The 18,995-nt window shown below is 38.2% G+C and overlaps 3 protein-coding genes and 2 long non-coding RNA genes across 5 annotated transcripts; 2 read left to right on the plus strand and 3 right to left on the minus strand.

Annotated features, from left to right (window-relative positions):
- Positions 1-386: 386 nt before the first annotated feature.
- LOC135803251 (ubiquitin carboxyl-terminal hydrolase 32-like) lies at positions 387-1,861 on the minus strand. The gene is made up of 2 exons (XM_065316848.1): positions 1,096-1,861; positions 387-1,034 (listed from the first exon to the last, which is right to left on the minus strand). Exons 1-2 carry the CDS (start codon positions 1,795-1,797, stop codon positions 870-872), a joined length of 867 nt encoding a protein of 288 aa, XP_065172920.1. The 5' UTR covers positions 1,798-1,861; the 3' UTR covers positions 387-869.
- Positions 1,862-2,607: 746 nt separating this feature from the next.
- On the plus strand, positions 2,608-3,440 carry LOC135801809 (uncharacterized). The gene is made up of 3 exons (XR_010550449.1): positions 2,608-2,920; positions 2,983-3,305; positions 3,374-3,440. It is a non-coding gene; the product is annotated as an uncharacterized lncRNA (long non-coding RNA).
- Positions 3,441-5,867: 2,427 nt separating this feature from the next.
- On the minus strand, positions 5,868-7,479 carry LOC135802496 (uncharacterized). The gene is made up of 4 exons (XR_010550566.1): positions 7,402-7,479; positions 7,257-7,286; positions 6,203-6,307; positions 5,868-6,073 (listed from the first exon to the last, which is right to left on the minus strand). It is a non-coding gene; the product is annotated as an uncharacterized lncRNA (long non-coding RNA).
- A 2,454-nt stretch (positions 7,480-9,933) lies between these two features.
- On the minus strand, positions 9,934-15,708 carry Polr1A (RNA polymerase I subunit RpI1). The gene is given in 5 exon segments (XM_065313448.1): positions 9,934-11,691; positions 11,694-12,726; positions 12,785-13,616; positions 13,674-14,922; positions 15,398-15,708. Coding segments are annotated over 5 exon segments (4,974 nt in total). The 5' UTR covers positions 15,582-15,708; the 3' UTR covers positions 9,934-10,015.
- A 289-nt stretch (positions 15,709-15,997) lies between these two features.
- Positions 15,998-16,694, plus strand: RpS27 (ribosomal protein S27). The gene is made up of 2 exons (XM_065316786.1): positions 15,998-16,123; positions 16,338-16,694. Exon 2 carries the CDS (start codon positions 16,338-16,340, stop codon positions 16,590-16,592), a length of 255 nt encoding a protein of 84 aa, XP_065172858.1. The 5' UTR covers positions 15,998-16,123; the 3' UTR covers positions 16,593-16,694.
- Positions 16,695-18,995: the final 2,301 nt, after the last annotated feature.

An 18,995-nucleotide genomic window follows, 5' to 3' on the forward strand; every position in this document is an offset into this window, starting at 1 on the left:
AAAATCGAGTGCCAACACCCCCTCATACATATCGTGTCTTGTCTGTGTCCGTCCCGCAATAGTGTCTGCAATCATTTCAAACATCGTTATGGCATCGTTACGTCCGCAACACACCGATTCATCATATCTAGACATTAAGAGATAAAGAGAAAGAAACAAGTGAATATGAAATTTCGTCGTCTTTGGTTCACTGCGCACGCACACACTCGTTACAGACTAATTAACAAATTGCATAACGAATAATAATAATCATAATAATAATAAATGGCATTAACGTAAATATAAATATAACAAGAGTACTTTCCGTCTACACAATGTCCACACCAAACATGTGCTGAGTTTGGCCATGTGTCTGGTAAATATTTCGATTGTATTTGAACTTACCACTCCTGCACGATAATAAAAATATAACTCTTTGCGTCTATACAAAGTACATATACATAGTGGAAACAAAATTCTAACCCTATGCGCAAAACAAGTTTCCTTCAAAAAACAAAAGCACTTCGCATCGTCACACCGCGAACGAGTGAGAGATTTTAGACACATTTCATACAATAATAAATACAAACGCAAACATGTAACACGTTTACATCCTTTAAATTATCACAAGCAATCTTATCATTATCATCAACCTAACACGCTAATATTTACTCAGTAATGCGGTTAAAGTTAAACCTAGACTTTTTGGTATGCATGAATTATTGCATGACGCATTGCTTGCGCAGCTCCGACTCGCCGTCGTCGAACTCATCATCGACATGCGCTGCAGCACCAGTGGGCGCCACTTGCGGCGGGCCGCCATTACAAGTCACATCGGGAAAGTACGGCGCATAATCTAGACCCTTACGTTCGTAGAAGAGGATATACGCTCAACTGGTGTCAATTTTCGGTAGGGTAGTACCTGGGCCGCCACCAGGTGGCGTTTCAATGTTGCCAACCTCACGACATGACGAATCATTGTAACAATACCAGTTACCATTCGGGTTATAAGCGTAGCTGATGTAATGGCCACCATTTAACATCCCGGAATGACTCTGTAATGTTAAATATTAAATATGAATATATTGAGGTTAAAATACAAATATTATTCGATACCACAACAGCGTAGAGTTGATAATTCAGATCGAAGGGATCCGCGCCATCTTGAAGTTTATGTTTGTGGAAATCCTGTAGATCTTTATCGATGATTGGTGTTTTAATTAAACTGGTTGATTCCAGTCGCTGGCGGCGTTTGGTTAACATCGTCTTTTCTTTTTCACCACCACCAGTTTTGTCTTTGACAATCTGTGTTTTTATACTCTCACCGAGTGTTTTCGCCTCTCCATCAATATCCACCAAATTCCCCTCGGCAATCACTTCATCCTCCTCGACAATCGAAGCTTCTTTCCGTTTATCCAGCAATAACTGCTTATGGCGTAGAATTGTCTCTTGTGGAACAGACGCAAGATACCCAGTTGGATCGAAACTCCCGAATGGGAAATTGACGACTTTTTGAGTTTTCACCCATTTGTTATTCACATAATCAAATCGTTTGAGATGGACTATGAGTATGGGTGGCAGACGCCATATCTGCAGCTTTTTGGTTGCTGGTAGCTTGTCTTTACAATTACTGCAGTGGTATTTAGCTTCCAGGCGTTCCTCGGATGTGAATGCTTTGAGGCAATGATCCAGATCGATTGGTTCGGTGTGTAATTTGCGGCAGGTCGAGACGGATTCATGCTCGCGCCAGACTTTCTCTCGTGAACACTGGTAGCGCAGGTGGAGTGCGGTGGGATCCCAGTCGATGGCGACGCACATTACGGCCTGGCCGGAGCGGCAGACGTCGAAGAGGAGTGCGTCGGAACATGGCGGGCGACATCCGCGACAGGGTGGTATTCCAGTGGCGGGAGTGCGCAGATTTGGCCGCCTTCGAGGACTACTTTTAGGGCAGGAATGGGAATTCATAGCAAGGAATCATCACTAGGGAAACAAAATGTAAATTAATAACAATTTGTTGAAGGGGGTGAATTTGGCAAACAGTTTTCAGATTGAAGAAATAAAAATGGCGATAAACGCCTGAATTCGCGTGCCCGTTCAGCTCGTGTTTCGAAAACGACTCCGAATTTTGTCACCGTTACAGAGAGCGCTATTGAAGTACTCATTCTATACCTGTGTAAATATTGGAATGTAACGGTCGTCGCATATGCATACCGTTCGAGAATCGTCGCGCCGCCGAGGTCATGTCAATGCTATTCGCTCGAGCATTCTGCAATCATCGCCACATTCAAAACTTGCTTTCGTTAATTACAAACAAGATAATAAATAAAATGATTCAAAGGGAGTAATCATAATCAAAATTTTAAAGTGGTAACAAAGTTTACATTGTAATTTTACTACTACTGTAGTTACCAGATGGAATTTCTGTCATCGGGAGGAGCCTAGAGACGAATAACACACCCAAGAAGCTATTTTACACATTGAAAGCGTAAACCCCATTGAAATACAGTGTAGCCTCGTTTTTTACATAAAAAAAGTTTAAAAACTTTTGTCTTTAAAGGAGAATGTTTAAATTTCTAGCAATTACGTCAGCCAACATTTTTTTGACAGATTTGACAGATGACAGTTCGCGTAAAAACCCAAAAATTTAGTAATTATTTGTTTTAAAGCAAAATAATTGAATTTATTGCGTGAAATAGTCAACAAAATTGGTTATCAATAAAATTTCAACGCATTTTTCGACTATTTTAATAATAATTTTGTTAAATTTGATGTAATTTTCAGCAAAAAGACGTTTTTGGTTAATGGCGGCGACTTTTTCTGCTTTTTTGGTTTGAAACGAATTAGTATTGGCACATAAGTCTTTATAGTTTATATTGTGCTAGAGTAGGACAGAAAATATTTGCGTCCTATGTTCATTAGTAATGTGCTTTAATTCAATTTTGTACGGTAAATTCCACTATCGCTCACGCAATGTTCTAACTTTCGTTCTCTTCTCTGTTTCAGCAATCGCCTTTGAGTTCCGATGGCCCAGTCACGTGCTAAATTAGAAATCGAATTTGATTCGTTTCGTCAGTCGACTCCCAATTTAAAATAAAACAAATAATGACACCCCTTCCCCTTGATAATGTAATTTATTTTGCAGATTTATATCATCTTCAACATTAACCTGAGTGTTGCAACGCGTGAAATACCGGTATGGTATTATTAAGTGTTTGTGGCGCAACCGTCGGTCGGACTTGAAGTTTCAAGTGGCATACACAGAATGTTCGCGCCGTGATTGATATAGACAGGATCGGCTTTATTTTGAAGTGTCAGTTACCAGAGTAGTATGTACTTTTAAGTGGGTTTAATTTTTAGAAAATTCGATTGTTTTTGTCATTTTAATTGTGTTTAGGTACGTGCCGTGCTCTTAACCGCCCCATTCTACCACCCCCCACCGTCCCACAAATATTACCAAACAAGGTAGCCTACAAGGTAGTACGTCTTTTTTAATCATTGCTCGCGAAGGGGGCATTAAATTCTCCATCGGTCAGTTGTGACTGTAAAAGCGCCTGCACTATTTAATTGAGCCGCTTATTTTGAAAGTGGCCTAACTCCATTTATCTTCAAATCGAGATATTGAAAGTTTTGCGTTTCAATGAATTTAAAAATATACGTATAAGATACAAAGGAGTCATACTGCTTAAGCGTATCTTAGGATGTTAAATTTACTGTTCCTGTTAAAGTAGTGGCAATTATTAAGTAAATAACGTGCGTTTCCTTATCAAGAATGGAGTTGGGCCACTTTCAAAATTAACAGCCTGATTCATTATAAAATTTGAAGATGCCCAAGTCCATTCAACATACAATTTAAGATAAGTTTCAAATTGTTAAGAAAAAAAACGTCTTCGTTTCACAGGCAGCTTCTCGTGAAGCAATACATTTGTTTGTTAAAAATCTGCCAAACCTCAAAAAACTTCTCAAAAATATCTTCCTTTTCTTTTCTTCTTCATTATTATAATTTTTTTGTGCACGCATTCCGACAACCACAATCTTTGTCTGAAATTTTTTCATGAACAATACTTCCGGTTTAACTGCAATATCTTTTCCTGAATTCCGTTTTATCTTTCGCACTTTGGATATATGGTGCATCATTCTTTTCTCCATTGTTATTTGAATCTTCATCCTGGACGAGGAATATTATTTTATAACTCTTTTCTTATTCGCTTTTTAAAAATTATTAATTACTACTTCTTTTTCACTATCTGAATCCAAGTGGTACTCTTCGGTTCTTCCTCATGCTTGCAAATAATTTCTATAATTCTAATATTAAATTTTAAGTTTTATATACACCAACAAAACGTACAGGTTAATTAACCAACGCAATTGTCCCAAAAAATGAGGTGGACTTGTAAATACTCACTAATTGAAATTACCTTCATCGCTGCTTTCCGACATTAATAATAGTAAATAATTTTGATGTAACTATAAAATGGAGTTAGCCACTTTCAAAACCACACGGGTCAGTTATTCAATTAATTCGAAAAACCTATGTGTAAAAAATGTACCGTATTTTCTCTGAATATAAGCAATCTGAAGTGCGTCCCTGATAAATAACATGAAGTTGTACATGTAACCATGGTAACCGGCAAAAAACTGAAAAACGGAGTTAGGTCACTTTCAAAATAAGCGGCTCAATTAGTTTTTTTCTCTTTAATCAAAATTGTTTTGTTTTTTCGTGATCATCCCGGTTTCTTAGGCACATCAACAATTTTCTTAGTGGGGACAGTCCTTGTGGTGAGGGAAATAAGGATAATAAATAAATATTTTAAACAATATCTTAAAAGATTCCTATACCAGCAAGGATAATACAATAGACATATCAACAAGTAACAACTATGGCACACCTAAACACAATTCAACTGCAAGGTAATTCAAACTACTCCAAACAGATAACAAATAACATGTTTACATTTACAAGCCGCGCACAAGACTATTTATACACAAACTAAGGAGTCTTTCTAGATGCTACACAACAGACATTTATTAATTTACACACAACTACAAGACACACAACACAAGTTGCACAAAGCAGCCACTCTATACACTTACAAGAACAAAATAACATATTACAACAAATTCTACATAAACACAAGTAGCTAACACATTAGTACATAGAAAAAACACCACTAGTCATATATACAATTATACCACTGCGCGCTCTGCAGCCGAAGCTTTCCTAAACAAAGCAATGACAATCGCAATTTTAAATTAATGGGAATTTTAAACCGCCCTCTTTGCGACCTATACCAAAATAAACCCTAACAATTTTGTTTTTTAAGTGAAAATTCCACTACACCCCCAAATTTTCGACTTTACACATGATGGAGGCGCAACTTCTGCAACAAACTAATACAATCCCATTGAGAATCTAATTCGAATTTACTTTTGTTGCAGGGGTCACTCTGACAACAAACTAATACAACCTCACTGAGAATTTAATTTGAAATCTCTACTGACGCCCCCTTCGCGAGTTAAAAGCTTAGACAACAGTGTAAGTAACTATCAAATACCTCCTTATCCGTACACACCACAACAACAAACAATTAGCATGACAGGTACAATATCATACAATAAAAGTCGAGGCGATTAATATAGTACGTACAATGTAAACTCTTGATAACCGTTTTCATAATGACCTAGAAATATCTACAAGATTGGTTTTGTTGCAAATGACTGGATGAGTTTTTAAATCAACAAAAAATATTCGTAAGTATGGTTATAAAGAGTTTACACTGCATGTTATTCCACAAGCATTCATCAAATTAATTGTCAAAGGTCCCTACATATATACAATTCTAATTATAAGACAACTAAAAGAATGCCTTCGTGGTTTAAAAGTTGGGAAGTTTTTTTTGTGTCCTTCCCTGTGCGCATTATTTGTACTGGTTTAAAAAATAATGTGTGGGCGCAAGATAAGCGACAAATTATAGAGGTATCACATCTCCTCGAAACGCAGCTGCTCTGGTGCAGAGCTGGAAGGTGTCCTTTTGATTGATGGCAGGCGATTCTCGAGGGTATTTTCCACCGCTGTAGGTGTTGCACGCTCCAAATTCTAAAATTAAATAAATATTAATCATAATAGAAGTGGACATGAATACAAATTTGATATTATATGAATTAAATAAAATTGAATATAAACAAAAATTGCTGTAAATAAAAATAATGAAAATGTGCACTTTACCTTTCTTTCTCACAGTGCATAAAGATAGCTGGCACATGGACAAGACGGGCAGTACTGCCAGGAGATGATCCTTGGGCAAATATTTGGCGCAGAATTCACCAAGAACTAAAATTAAATTACCTTTAAATACAGAATTACTAGACACGTACATGCTCAAATCTACAAATAATACATACATATCGAAACTAAACTCCGGCGTGAGACTAAACAAAGATTTAACTGCACGCGATTGAATAAGAGACTTCGAAACGCCACAGTGACAACAATTTAAAAACAGAAATCCCTATTTTTCAAGTGGGTTTTCAGGCGCATCTTAAAATGCAGTCTCTTGCCCTCTATCATAAAATAGTTGTTCAAATGAATAAAATAAAGAAAAAGCAAAATATCATGAAGGGTTCCCGAGATATGGCTTGTTTTCCACCTTGTGTTTTAAAAAATGCAATAAAAGAGCAAACTTTGGCGGCCATTTTGAGGCAGTTACGACAAAAGTTCGCGAGGGTTCAGGGGTGCATCTTAAAAATACACTCTTGCCCTATAACAAAATAAAGAAAAAACCAAAATATCACGAAGGGTGTATTTCGGTATTTCGCGGTGATTCAGGGGTGCATCTTGAAAATGCATTCTTGCCCTATCATAAAATATAGAAAAAACTGTAAATACAATGTGCTTTCGTCCTCGATATATGACCTGTTTTCCACCGCATGTTTTGAAAAATGCAAGAAAAGAGCCAACTTTTACGATCGAAATTCGCGGGAGATTGGGGGTGCATCTTAAAAATAGACTCTTGCCCTACCATAAGCCGTGGAGAAAACTAAAGTATCTCAAAGGATTCCCGAAATATCGTCAATTTGAAAATGAAAGCGAAAGCAGCCGCGTTTGTTGGCAGCGAAACATTAAACAGTTAATTCTGAGATGTATCATCAGGGCACGCGACTATCCCAGTGCTCCTTTTGCAATACGCAAACACATAACGCGAAACTACTCTAATACGTACATGCACACTAATATTCTACGCATATAGTGATAGGAAACTATAATGTAATTGTAAACTTACCAATGCAGAGGCTAACTGGATTCCCAGGCACTGTAAATAAATGAAAAATATAAGATGAAACAAAAACATTCCATACAATATAACAACATTATAATCACACGTCGGAGGTAAACAAACAATTTGTGCAGTTTAAAAAGTTACTTACACCAGCACGATGGGTCATCTTAATGCTGAATATAGAATCAACATGGTGGGCGATATGGATCCGATTCACATGCAACTCGACACCCGGAAAAATAATTTTAACCAGCATTTATAAGACAACTAGTTAACCGGGCAAAACGTTGTTTTGCTTGCTATAAATTTATTTCTAGTTTCTAGATAAATTTTAGTGTAGACAAAAAGTAACTTACTTATTATAAAAAATAGCTGGTGGATAAGAACCGTAAAAATTTAGGGTTGTATGTATATTTTAATGCCACATTAAAAATAAAACAAAATTTCGACCAAAATTTAAAAAAATTAAGTGGGTGAACAACCCTTTATCACTTAGAGATAAGGAAGTTACTGACTTTCAGACCCAATGAATAATGCATATGTAAATTTTCTTTGAGCGGGATGAAAATGATTAAACTACCAAACCGGCTATAAAGAAATAGGGTTGGTGATAAAAACTAAAATTCTAGGGTTGTATGTATTTTTAATTCCACATTATAAAAAAATAAAAACAAAAGAATTTGTCCAAAATTTAAAAAAAGTTAAGGTGAACAAACTCTATCACTTAGGTAAGGAAAAATAGATGTTAGCCGATTCTCAGACCTACTGAATACGCATATAAAATTTGGTAAAAATCGGTAAAGCCGTTTCGGAGGAGTATGGAAACAAACACTGTGACACGCAAATTTTATATATATAGATAAACCCGCAAATATTAAATAACAAATTCTATAGCAGTTACAATTAAATAATGGTTTGCTAATCGAGTATAATGCAAATTTAGAAAACAGAAGTCCGAACGATACGCGACGCGAGAAATACGCTCGAATCAACCAGAAATCGGCACGAAACTGGTCGCAAATCTTTCATATGCTGCCGTTTGAGCAAGCAAATGACGCTTATTGTGCCTACGATAAGAAAGCAAGAGATGTGTGCAAAACCCGCGCGTCGATGACACGCGACCTTGTGCGCGAATTGCAATAGGCACGTTACCTGCGATCAAAACTAAACTAAAAAGACGTGACAACGTGTGGTGTGAGGGGATGGCAGCGACGAAACACGAGAATGCGATAGGAAAGTGTCAATTGTGTTGAAAACAAACACAATTCTCGTGTCGAATGCCAACCTTGCTGATAAATCTTATTGAAATAAAGAATACAGCATCGCACAAAGAAGAGACGAAGATAATAGGGAACACCATATTTGTGTTCTATCTCATTCTTTCGCAGGCTATAAACGAATACGTTTGTCTCTGTCGCACGGCTTACAACTATAGCAAAAGCATTTGTTACAACTTTTAGTCTTAATTTTTTCCGTCTAGCCTCATATCACAACGCGCAAAAGAGTGCTTCGTTCCAATAAATTATTTTTTTGGTTGACTATATCAAATATTGCTTTAGATATAACTAATGTCTTGTCTTGATTTCCTCTATGCCTCAATTTGCAACTAAAATGACGAACACTGAAGCATTTTTTCAATTGAATTAGTAACGTAAACTGTGCCCCATAATTCAATAAATCCTGAGCCTCCCATTATGTTTGCACCGATGTGTTCAACTACATTTTCGAGTTTTTTGTGTAATTACAAAGAATTTGTCGAAACTATAATCAAAATACAGTAGAATCCGTTTATTATGACTCCGCTTATATTGACCAACCGGTTATTATGACGTAACTACACTACCAAGTTTGGTTTTCATATAAAATTCTGTATAAAAAAGTCGGATATAACGACTTCGCTTACAGTGACATGCGTCGCCATTATGACCCACTTTTACAAATTAAGTGTTCGGTTATAATGACCAACATGATTCTTACACCTCCGGTAATGTTCGTTGGGATAATTCGACGACGTTCGGACACGTGGCGAACTTCTTTATATTTATTGCTACATTTTTTATGATTGTCAAATTACATTTATGTATTTACCATCGGAAAGACCAAATGCTTAAATAATAAATATAAGCATTCGGGCAGCAGCACCTGACCACGACTTCCGTACTTCCATTAATCCGAATTTAAGTGGGTCATTTGACAATCTCAATGCTTTTTAAAAACAAGAACCGCATTAAGCAATCGTTCAATCTAAATGTTTTGAAACCGAAGAGGTTTCGAAAATCACAAGAAAATTAATTAAATGAAAAACAAAAGCAGACAAAATTACAGATTACTTGCAGTAAAAATATAATTTGAATGTGTTATAATGTGCTTACTATTGCAATTTTGATTTTGATTTAATATGTATGTATATATACATACTTACACAAAAGGGTTTTCATTTCCACAAATGTTTTGCAGCGACGTCCGCTTATTATGACGTGTTTGTCAATTCCTCTTCGATGCTCACATATTATAACCGGACCTCTACCATAATAAAATTTTTAATGAAAAGTATACCAAAAATTAGTATTCACCAAAAATTGTCAAAAGTGGTTCACCTCCTTTCGTTTCACTGCACAACCATTGCATATTTAAACATTGACGCTTGAACATAGCCATACACTTAGACCAAAGAACACAACAGGTATATAATTTAACAAATAATTTATTTCGCATTAACTGAATATCAATAGGTCAACGCAAATTTGTGTTGATAACATTCATCAGCCCTCCACCTTCAGTTCAGACTTCAAAGCGTCTGAGCGTTCATGCACATTCATATCGTGCAAAAGTCCAAAAGCACCGGTACCCATCGCACAAGGTTTGCCCAACATGAGACACGCCGAAGGATTGCGTAGAGCATCGCGTTTTCCACTCAATACCGCCGCCCTCAAGAATGTCAGCGACGATTCAAATGACATCTGCTGCAACGGGCTCGCGCTCGACTCCATTCCCTTCCTATTCAACGGCTCAAAACTACCACCAAATGTCATGTAATCCGCAATCAGTGATAAATGTCGAGCGTCAACTCCAATTCCATACACGCGAAACACGTCTTTTACCTCGCGTACCACTACCCTAGCCGCGGCCTCGACCCCATACGTACACGCAACTCGGTGAACGTCATTCGAGTACAATCTACGAAGATCCAGTAAATCCGCGTATTTACTGAGTGCGGTGAAGTTAACTCCATCCGTACGCAACATCCGGCGTCCACCTTCGTTATAGGCAATGGCGCGTTTAACACCTGGCGTTTCCCAGATGACGGCACGGGCGGCCACATCACGTAGCAAGGCAGTAAGATCGAATTGCTTTTGTCCCAATGGAAGACTAAAGACAATTTCGCACCATTCGTGAGAAGATGTATCAAAAACGTAGTTTTCCGCGAGCTGATGCATGTGCACAGTATGACTGCGTACCGCCTCTGAGCCATCGTCATCTTCACTAGGTGGCACTTCTTCTTTAATTGCTTGATCCTCCGTAGAGGAATCATTCTCTTGATCATCATTTATCTGTTGAAACTTGGACATTGTTTTGGCATCCTCTTGATCCTCTGGTTCATCTTCTGAGGAAATATCGTTCATTTCATCTGCATCCCGTTCAACCTCATCTTCGGCTCCCTCTTCATCATCATCTTCACCACGTTTCTTTGCCTTCGCTCTAGTTTCTTCCGTTAAAGTCGCCATATCATTCTTCATTTTAGATCTCCGCTTGATCTCGTGGAACATCATCTTAAAGAATGTTTTTTCCATAAACTTCAGACACTTTTTCGGTGTGACGTTGAACTTGTGACGATATAACCTCCTTGGTAAAAAGCGGAACTTCAGCGTGTAGCTGTACTTCCTATCGGGCACGTGGACCAACTTCTGTGTGACAATAATTTTCTCAAGTACATCAGACAATGTGACGCGCGTAAGTATCCTTAATAACTTTTCTGCACGATCTTCAAAATCAACAGCGTCTTCAAGAAAAGGTACTTCCATGCTGGGAGTTTTCGGCGTCTTGGACGCCATCATTAGAATTTCTCTTAGCCTAGGTATACCCAAAGTGACGTTCATCTCACCACGACCAGCAAAATGAAAGGTGTTGAGCGTCATCTGCGTCGACGGTTCTCCAATCGACTGCGCTGCAAGAAGACCAACAGGATCTCCGGGAGGTGCAAATGATTGCATAGCTTTCACTCGAAGTGCATCCCGTACATCCTCGCTAAATCCACCATCATCAACTAGGCTCTGCAACCGTTCATTCAGCGCTCCAAAATGAGCATCTGGTTGAAATCGACTTGTAATTGGCGGAGGAGCGTGACGTTCAATTGTGGTGAATTTTGACCAGACATCTGGTCCAGCCTGCCGCCATAAATCAACAATGAACTGATCCAATTTAGTGCGGCCAGTTTTGAGCTAACCTTATGTGCGTCCGGCAAATTCTTTTCTACTTTACCTTTTACCGCGGCAGAGAATAACGTGAAAGGCGAACGATTCGTTTCAAGTGGATCTTTACCACCACTGCGGGTAATCCACTCATTAATATCCTTCCTATGCGCGTTCATTTCACATTCATCGCTATCATTCTTCATTTTCACAAGCACGGTTCCATCAGAAATGGTCTTTGCATTATCAGCTAAGAAACGCATCTGTTCTTTGTTCAAAAACTGCGCTTTGGAGATGTCCATGCCATCCTCGCCATAGCAGAACTGAATTACGCTTTGATCACTATCGCGAACAGTCATGTCATACCCGACACGAACTCCCTCCAAGTGCTTTATAAGACATCTTTGGAGATAACCACTACGCGAAGTTTTGACGGCCGTATCGATCAATCCTTCACGACCGGCCATACAATGGAAGAAGAACTCTTGCGGTTGGATACCCGTCATAAATCGTCCATCTATATACCCACCAGCTCGAGGTGAAAACTCAGTTGCCGGGAAACTGGGTAAAGATCTACCGGAAATCATGACTGGTGGACGTTTACCCTCCAATTCAATCTGTCCCAACATACAGGAAATCTGCATGGTATTGACTGTCGAACCCTTCGCACCCGACTGCACCATTAGTTGGAGATTATTCGCCGGAAAGCGCGCAACCAAGCCCGCAGGTAAGCATGCTTTGTTTACGTCATTGGTAAAAGAATCCAGCTCACTCTTATAAGTGCGATCTACCAAGGCTCGCAATTTTGGATTGTCAACAGCTTGGCGTTCCAATTCAGCCACAAGTTCTTCAGGAGTTAAATCCTCACCGACGTTTAAAGCTTTACGCATCGTCTCCATACCAATATTACGCGACTGTTTGATTGTCTTGCTGCGCTTTGCATCTGCCTCCGATCGTACCAGAATATCTTCAACACCAAGAGTAAAGCCCTCCATTTGCAGGAAACAAGTGAAGAGTTTCGCAAACGCGCTGAGCAGCTTGATTGCGCATGCGCCACCGTATAACTAGGAAATTAAAACAAATAAAGAAACAACTTGTGAAGTGTGGTTTATAAATACATACCTCATACATGCAATGTACCAATCCATACGGGGTAGCACCATAGTGAGTTTTATCCAAGACTCCTACCAGCAACTCGCCACTTCTAATAACCACCTCTGCCTCGCTCATGGTCCGCTCATCCTTAAATGGCGTGCCACACTTCCATTCCCTCGGTGTATGATTCAGCCATGCTTTCGCTGGAATCTTCGCACTTGCCGTCAAATTTATAGCAGCGCGACCACGTGGAATAACATTTATTATCACTGTACTTAATACTTGCTTGCCACTCCAAAGAATACGCGGTTTTCGTATAGCAGGCGGTAATAATATAATATTATCCAATTTGGATGCAAGCGCCTGATAACACAGCTCTTGATAGTCCATGCGGTCAAAGAATCTACCGCGCAGGGACATTTTCACGCCGGCAATCATGTGATCCTGAATAAGACCACTAAGCGGTGCGCCATCTTTAGGTCCCAGGTACTGATTGGCCACGTTAGCAATGTGATATCCTTCAGCGCGAGCAATCTCGTTTTGAGGAAAATGCGCGTTCATTTCGTCACCGTCAAAATCGGCATTGTAAGCCTTGCAATTGGCATAATGAAGACGAAGCGTCTTCTCGTCTTTAAGCACACGTGCGGTGTGCGCCATAATGGAAGGCCGGTGAAGAGTTGGCTGACGATTGAGAAGCAACATATCGCCATTGCACAAATGTCGATGTACCGTCTTCAATCCACGGAAACCTTTCTCCGGACCGTCAGGAGTAAGAAGTCGCTTCAAAATAGACTCCTTTCCGGTCGAACCGTCTGGGATACGTTGTACACGACCATTTTCAAACTCAACTGACACTGCCCTTCAATAATAAAAATAAAAATTAAAGCAAAACTACTAACTTTGCATTTATACATACCCTGGATGCTTTTTTGGTCCATTCATAATCAATTTTCGCATCTCTTCGACATTCCAGGAAGTAACAGGCACTGGATAAGTCAAATGCTTCGCAAACACTTCCGGAATTCCAATTTCGCTGATGCTGAGATTCGGATCAGGTGTAATAACCGACCGCGCTGCAAAGTTCACCCTCTTGCCCATCATATGCTGGCGAATAATTCCTGCTTTCTTTTCAATGATCTGCTTCAATCCTTGCTCTCCACTCAACTTCCCATTGTCATTGTCGACTAACGCATCTACGTCAGCTTGGAGTTGATCCCAAGCATGAGACAACTTCTCGACTGGAGTTGCGCCACGCGTAGCCGCGTAAGCCGCTCTTGTTTCCGGCGGCAGAGATTCCACACCACCTTCTCCATCACGCATCGCAAGCATAACCGCCTTCAACATCAAAGAATCCTGAAACACCCTTTTGTAGATCGCAGTTTGCGAGTGTTCGGATACTCTTCCATTCACCACACTCAATGGTCTTATGTTACACGGTGGAACCGCTACGACATCCATATAAAACACATCGGTGGGATATTCTGCCTTGATCCCCTGTAAAACCGGAAATAAGTTCTTCAAAGTGGGCGAATCCTCCGTCCATATTTTACGAATGTACTCCCTGGATTGTTCTGGTGTTATGGGCTTGGAAACCATGGCGCGAATCATGGTTTGCTCCAAAACATCAGTCTCGTCAAGCTTTTGCCGCTCAACGGCAATAAGTTTCCGCCTGATAGCTGTTATCTTTCCAGGTTGCGCCTGGCAATACAAACAACGCTTGCCGCCCCGGATACCTCTCCATACATCATACTGAGTTTTATTCCGCATACTTTCGATATTTTTGTTGGTTTCGGCGTCCGCGTCGATAATCGGGCGTTCCATGAGAGCTTCGTAAACGCTGACTTTAAGCATGTCTGGTTCTGGCAATTCCATAACGCTATCATAGCGACCCATTAGATCACGCATCAACTCTCCGAGTTCTTCGGCTTCGACAAGTAGACCTCTAGCAAGAAGTTTGGAGTGCACGTCAAGCACATGCTTTACCGAACCAGGTATTTGAATGTGAAAGCATTGCAAGCAAGAATATTTTAATAACTGGGCTATGACCTTGTGAAATAGTGGATGGACCACTGGCAGCGGAAGGCTGATATAGCCAAAATGTCCGGGACAGGAGAAATAAGGTTGTTGGCATGTCTGGCATGGTTCCGCTCGGTCCGTTACAGGTCCTGAAAATAATTAATTAATATTAACTTTAAACTTTTAATCATAAAAAATAAATCATTATCAACCTGTATACACATTTAAATAAAGATAAAAACTAGAACCGATTTTGAATAAATTTTCAGAGAATCTTCAAATTATCGCAGCAGATCATCATGTAAAATATCACAAGAAAAGATGCAATAAAGGATAAAAATTGAATTGAAGTTTCGATCATGGTAAATATACTTTAATAATTTGAATAGAAACTGCGGTAAGCCGCATTTATTTACTTCACGAAAATATTTACGAAAACAATTTACAAATATGTGGTAAAGAACAAACATGAATTATGGTAAAACACTGGCCTGATCCTGATTTAAAATTTCCCTCAACATTCAATTATTCCTGTGCTAGGTCAACACGAATTTCTAGTAAATCAAAAACGGGAATGTATTGCATAATTCATTTGCACTGTAATTAAATCAATATATAACATACCCAGTCGTTTATCATAGAGTCCTCCAGGAAGTGGATGTCCAAGTTGATCAAAACTGGTTGATGAAATAATCTTACACACCGCTAACTTTCTGATATCTTCATTAGTAAAAAGCGTAAACTGCACTGCTTTAGGTCGAGTGCGAAGCACACTCTCGCTGACACGCTGCATGCCTCCAAAAGACATGTTTATTATAATTTTAAATCAATTTCAAGTTTAATTTGAGGTTGCAGCACGTGTAGGGAAAGCACATGTTTATCAACAGACGTTTTAAAAGTATGAGAATTGGGTTGCCGATATGTTTCGCACACTACCAGTGCACACTGCTGGCTTCGTGCTAGTAACTTACCATGCTTTTAGTTACAATCGTAAGGTTGTCACAGGCTAAGGGAATATGACAGACTGAATACAGATTACAAATATTTGTAACATAAAATTGTAAAATAAATGATATTTATATTTTACATTTTCAATTTGTTCTTTATTTGTTTTATATATTTTTGTTGTGAACGTAAACTAGTTGTTGTTTTGTGGTAACAAAATTAGAAAGGTGTGTGAATCAGGCTTTATATGTAATTTAATAATTCTAGGGGAATTTAGCGCGACGTTAGTGACACTCCGGCGCACTGTGCCCGCAACTCACTCTTTTACATGGTCGCTGTCGAGCTGTAACCACGTGCGGTAGTTGTTATAATTCAACGTAACGTGTTAACTAAACGAAATTCAAGGTAAATACGATTGCTCCGACTTAAAGTGCACCCTTAAAAAGTACCTACTAACTTTTTTTCGTTGTTGGTTCGCTCCTAAAGTGTAAATTCAATGAAATTCATATCGCTGGCATAAACATAACCCCGAAACTCTCATACAGATCCTCGATGACTTCCTAACAACATCTTGTATACTTATTTTTTCTCAAACAAATGCACTTGTTTTTGTTTGTAGATGCCTTTGGCTGTCGACCTGCTGCATCCGAGTGCTGAGAAACAACGCCGCTCTCACAAGAAGAAGCGTCTCGTGCAGCACCCCAACAGCTTTTTCATGGACGTGAAGTGCCCCGGTTGCTACGCTATCTCTACAATCTTCTCGCACGCTCAGTCGGCGGTACCCTGCAAGGGATGCTCAACCATCCTGTGCACGGCCACCGGCGGCAAGGCGCGACTTACTGAAGGATGCAGTTTCAGGCGCAAGCAACATTAAGAAGCAAGAATGTGTGCTGATGTTTATTATTATAATGTAATTATGAATTAAACTGTACGATCCACGTCGTTTTCTAAATAAAACATCAATGTGAATGTGCAAGATTATGATATTGATTGGTTTCTTAAGAAGGGCACACTTTCACAATGTTGTGAAATGTTGATAAAATTTAGCTATAGCAGTTTTACAATAATAGTTTACCATTTCTTCATGCATTGATTGTATACTGAAATTAATTCGAATTATTCATTATTTATAGTTTTTCCCAAAAAGGCTTAAAATGATTAAGTGTTGCAAGCACCCAACTATGCATAATTTTTTTTATGTATTGGCATAAGCCGCGGTAAAACCCATTTCATAGACGATTTTTGATTCTGAAAATTCTAAATACCATTCCTGAATTTACCACTACTGGTTTGTATTATGTTCTTCTTAATTTCACCTCATTGTCTAGCCAATTGATTTTTACAATTTTTGGCAATATGTATTATGAAATATGATATCATATTACATTTATAAAATATTTAGTTTTATTTAATATTTTCAAGTAATATGAGATGTTGTCTCAAAACAAATACTTTGATTCATTATATACTGTTAAGTTGTTGGTTCAAATTGATTTAACAAATACTTAAAATACAAATTAGGATGTTTTTGGCCAGCACTGATAAGATATTAATTTTGCGGTAAATTCTTTTTGTGAGTTTTGTTTCACCAAAAAGGACTATTTTGTAGCTTATATGTTTAAAATAATATATGCGATATAATCATTTTTATAATTTTTTTTATTAGAATGGGACAGTATTCAAAACACATTGTCGCAAGAATGTTGTACCAAGGGGAAATTAATTCACCATCTTATGGAATGCATGCTAAAAACAACTATTTTTGTATACCGCTACGGAACAAGGTCAAAATGTGCCCTATAATAAGATGAATTTGACGACGAAAAAATGCAGGTGAAAGTGCAAGAAAGTATTTGGATTCAATAGTATTTTAATCATACCACGTTAATTTAATATACTCTATTCAAAATTCTATATTTTAAATGAAAACTTTGTACACACTTGGATGAGAGATAATTAAATTTTACTGACAGTGACGATAATCTCGTCAGAAATATTGAATGCGTGAATGCTATATTTCCACGGGGTGTCTTGCTCAGTAATGCTCAGCGGTCGCCATTGTGACTATTTTCCCGATTTTGTATATGATTCAGACCCGATTTTCTATCTGAGGACAATCAGATTGCCTATATTTTTAGCTCAGGATCAGATTCCGGGGCCTCGTACCACCTTTGCCGAATAGAATAAACGCCCTACCCTAACAATCAGCCTTAGCCTTCCCCAATCGTCTCTGCGTTTGAAAATGAGTCCGCTTTTGCGTCGATGCACATCGTACGCCAATTGAGTTAAGTGCCTAGCACCCTAAATTTGAAACAAAACAAAAAATATACAAACGAAAGTAGATACAGATACGATGTAACATATCTAAAACCTACCAACATTTTGATTTTAGAAGAAGGAATAAAGAACATATGGCAACATTATTATCAGTAGCAATAAAAACAATAACAAATTATGTACTTATATCAAATGTTGTTTGCGACTAAAAAACATGACATGGTTCGTTACACGTTGTTATTATATTTGACGTACTTACGAGTACCTGCGTGACACAAATAAAACACATTTTATTTATAAACATAAAAACAATGAATTGCCCTTATGATTGTGTGATTTGATTGATCTTTTGACGTAAATTATTTTCAAAACAATATATATTTTTTATACAACTGCATAGATTTATCGTCTTAGTAGGTCTGTTTTTGCTTTTCCAAAATCATGAATTACTGCATCATTTCATTAGTATTAATAATGGTTAATAATGCTGTAACAATTCAATTAGAATGGACGAAATTATTGAATGATTTATTTAACTACCAGCAATGTATTTATGTGGTAACATACAAAGATAATAATATTAATATATTCAGCAATTTATTCCAAAGTTTTCCACTATTTATCGTGTCTAATTCAACATTTAATCCCCAAACGAATAAAACCGAATACAATTGCACCGAAACTGGATACATCGCTTTAATGAACGATGCAAACGATGTTGCCCACATAAATTTCGAAAAATTTCTACCACAGAGACGAATAGTATTCATCTATTCCAACCAAATAAAGACAAACTTACTTGGTGTAATGCACGAGGGACTGTTGCGCTGTATGGATATAATATTAATTTCAATCAGTGCAAACCAACAAATTGATGACATCCTATGGTACAACGAAAATATTACAATTGATGAAGAAAATTCAAACAAATTAACAGACAATATCAATTATAAGTTAATCTTTCATCGATCGGTAGAAGTGTTAATGTTTGATCGTCTCC

This window comes from Atheta coriaria, unplaced genomic scaffold, assembly GCF_025399875.1.
Source record: "Atheta coriaria isolate IRGN ID8LTWV9N9 unplaced genomic scaffold, Caltech_Dcor_3.1 hic_scaffold_2_pilon, whole genome shotgun sequence".
Classification (NCBI taxonomy): domain Eukaryota; kingdom Metazoa; phylum Arthropoda; class Insecta; order Coleoptera; family Staphylinidae; genus Dalotia; species Dalotia coriaria.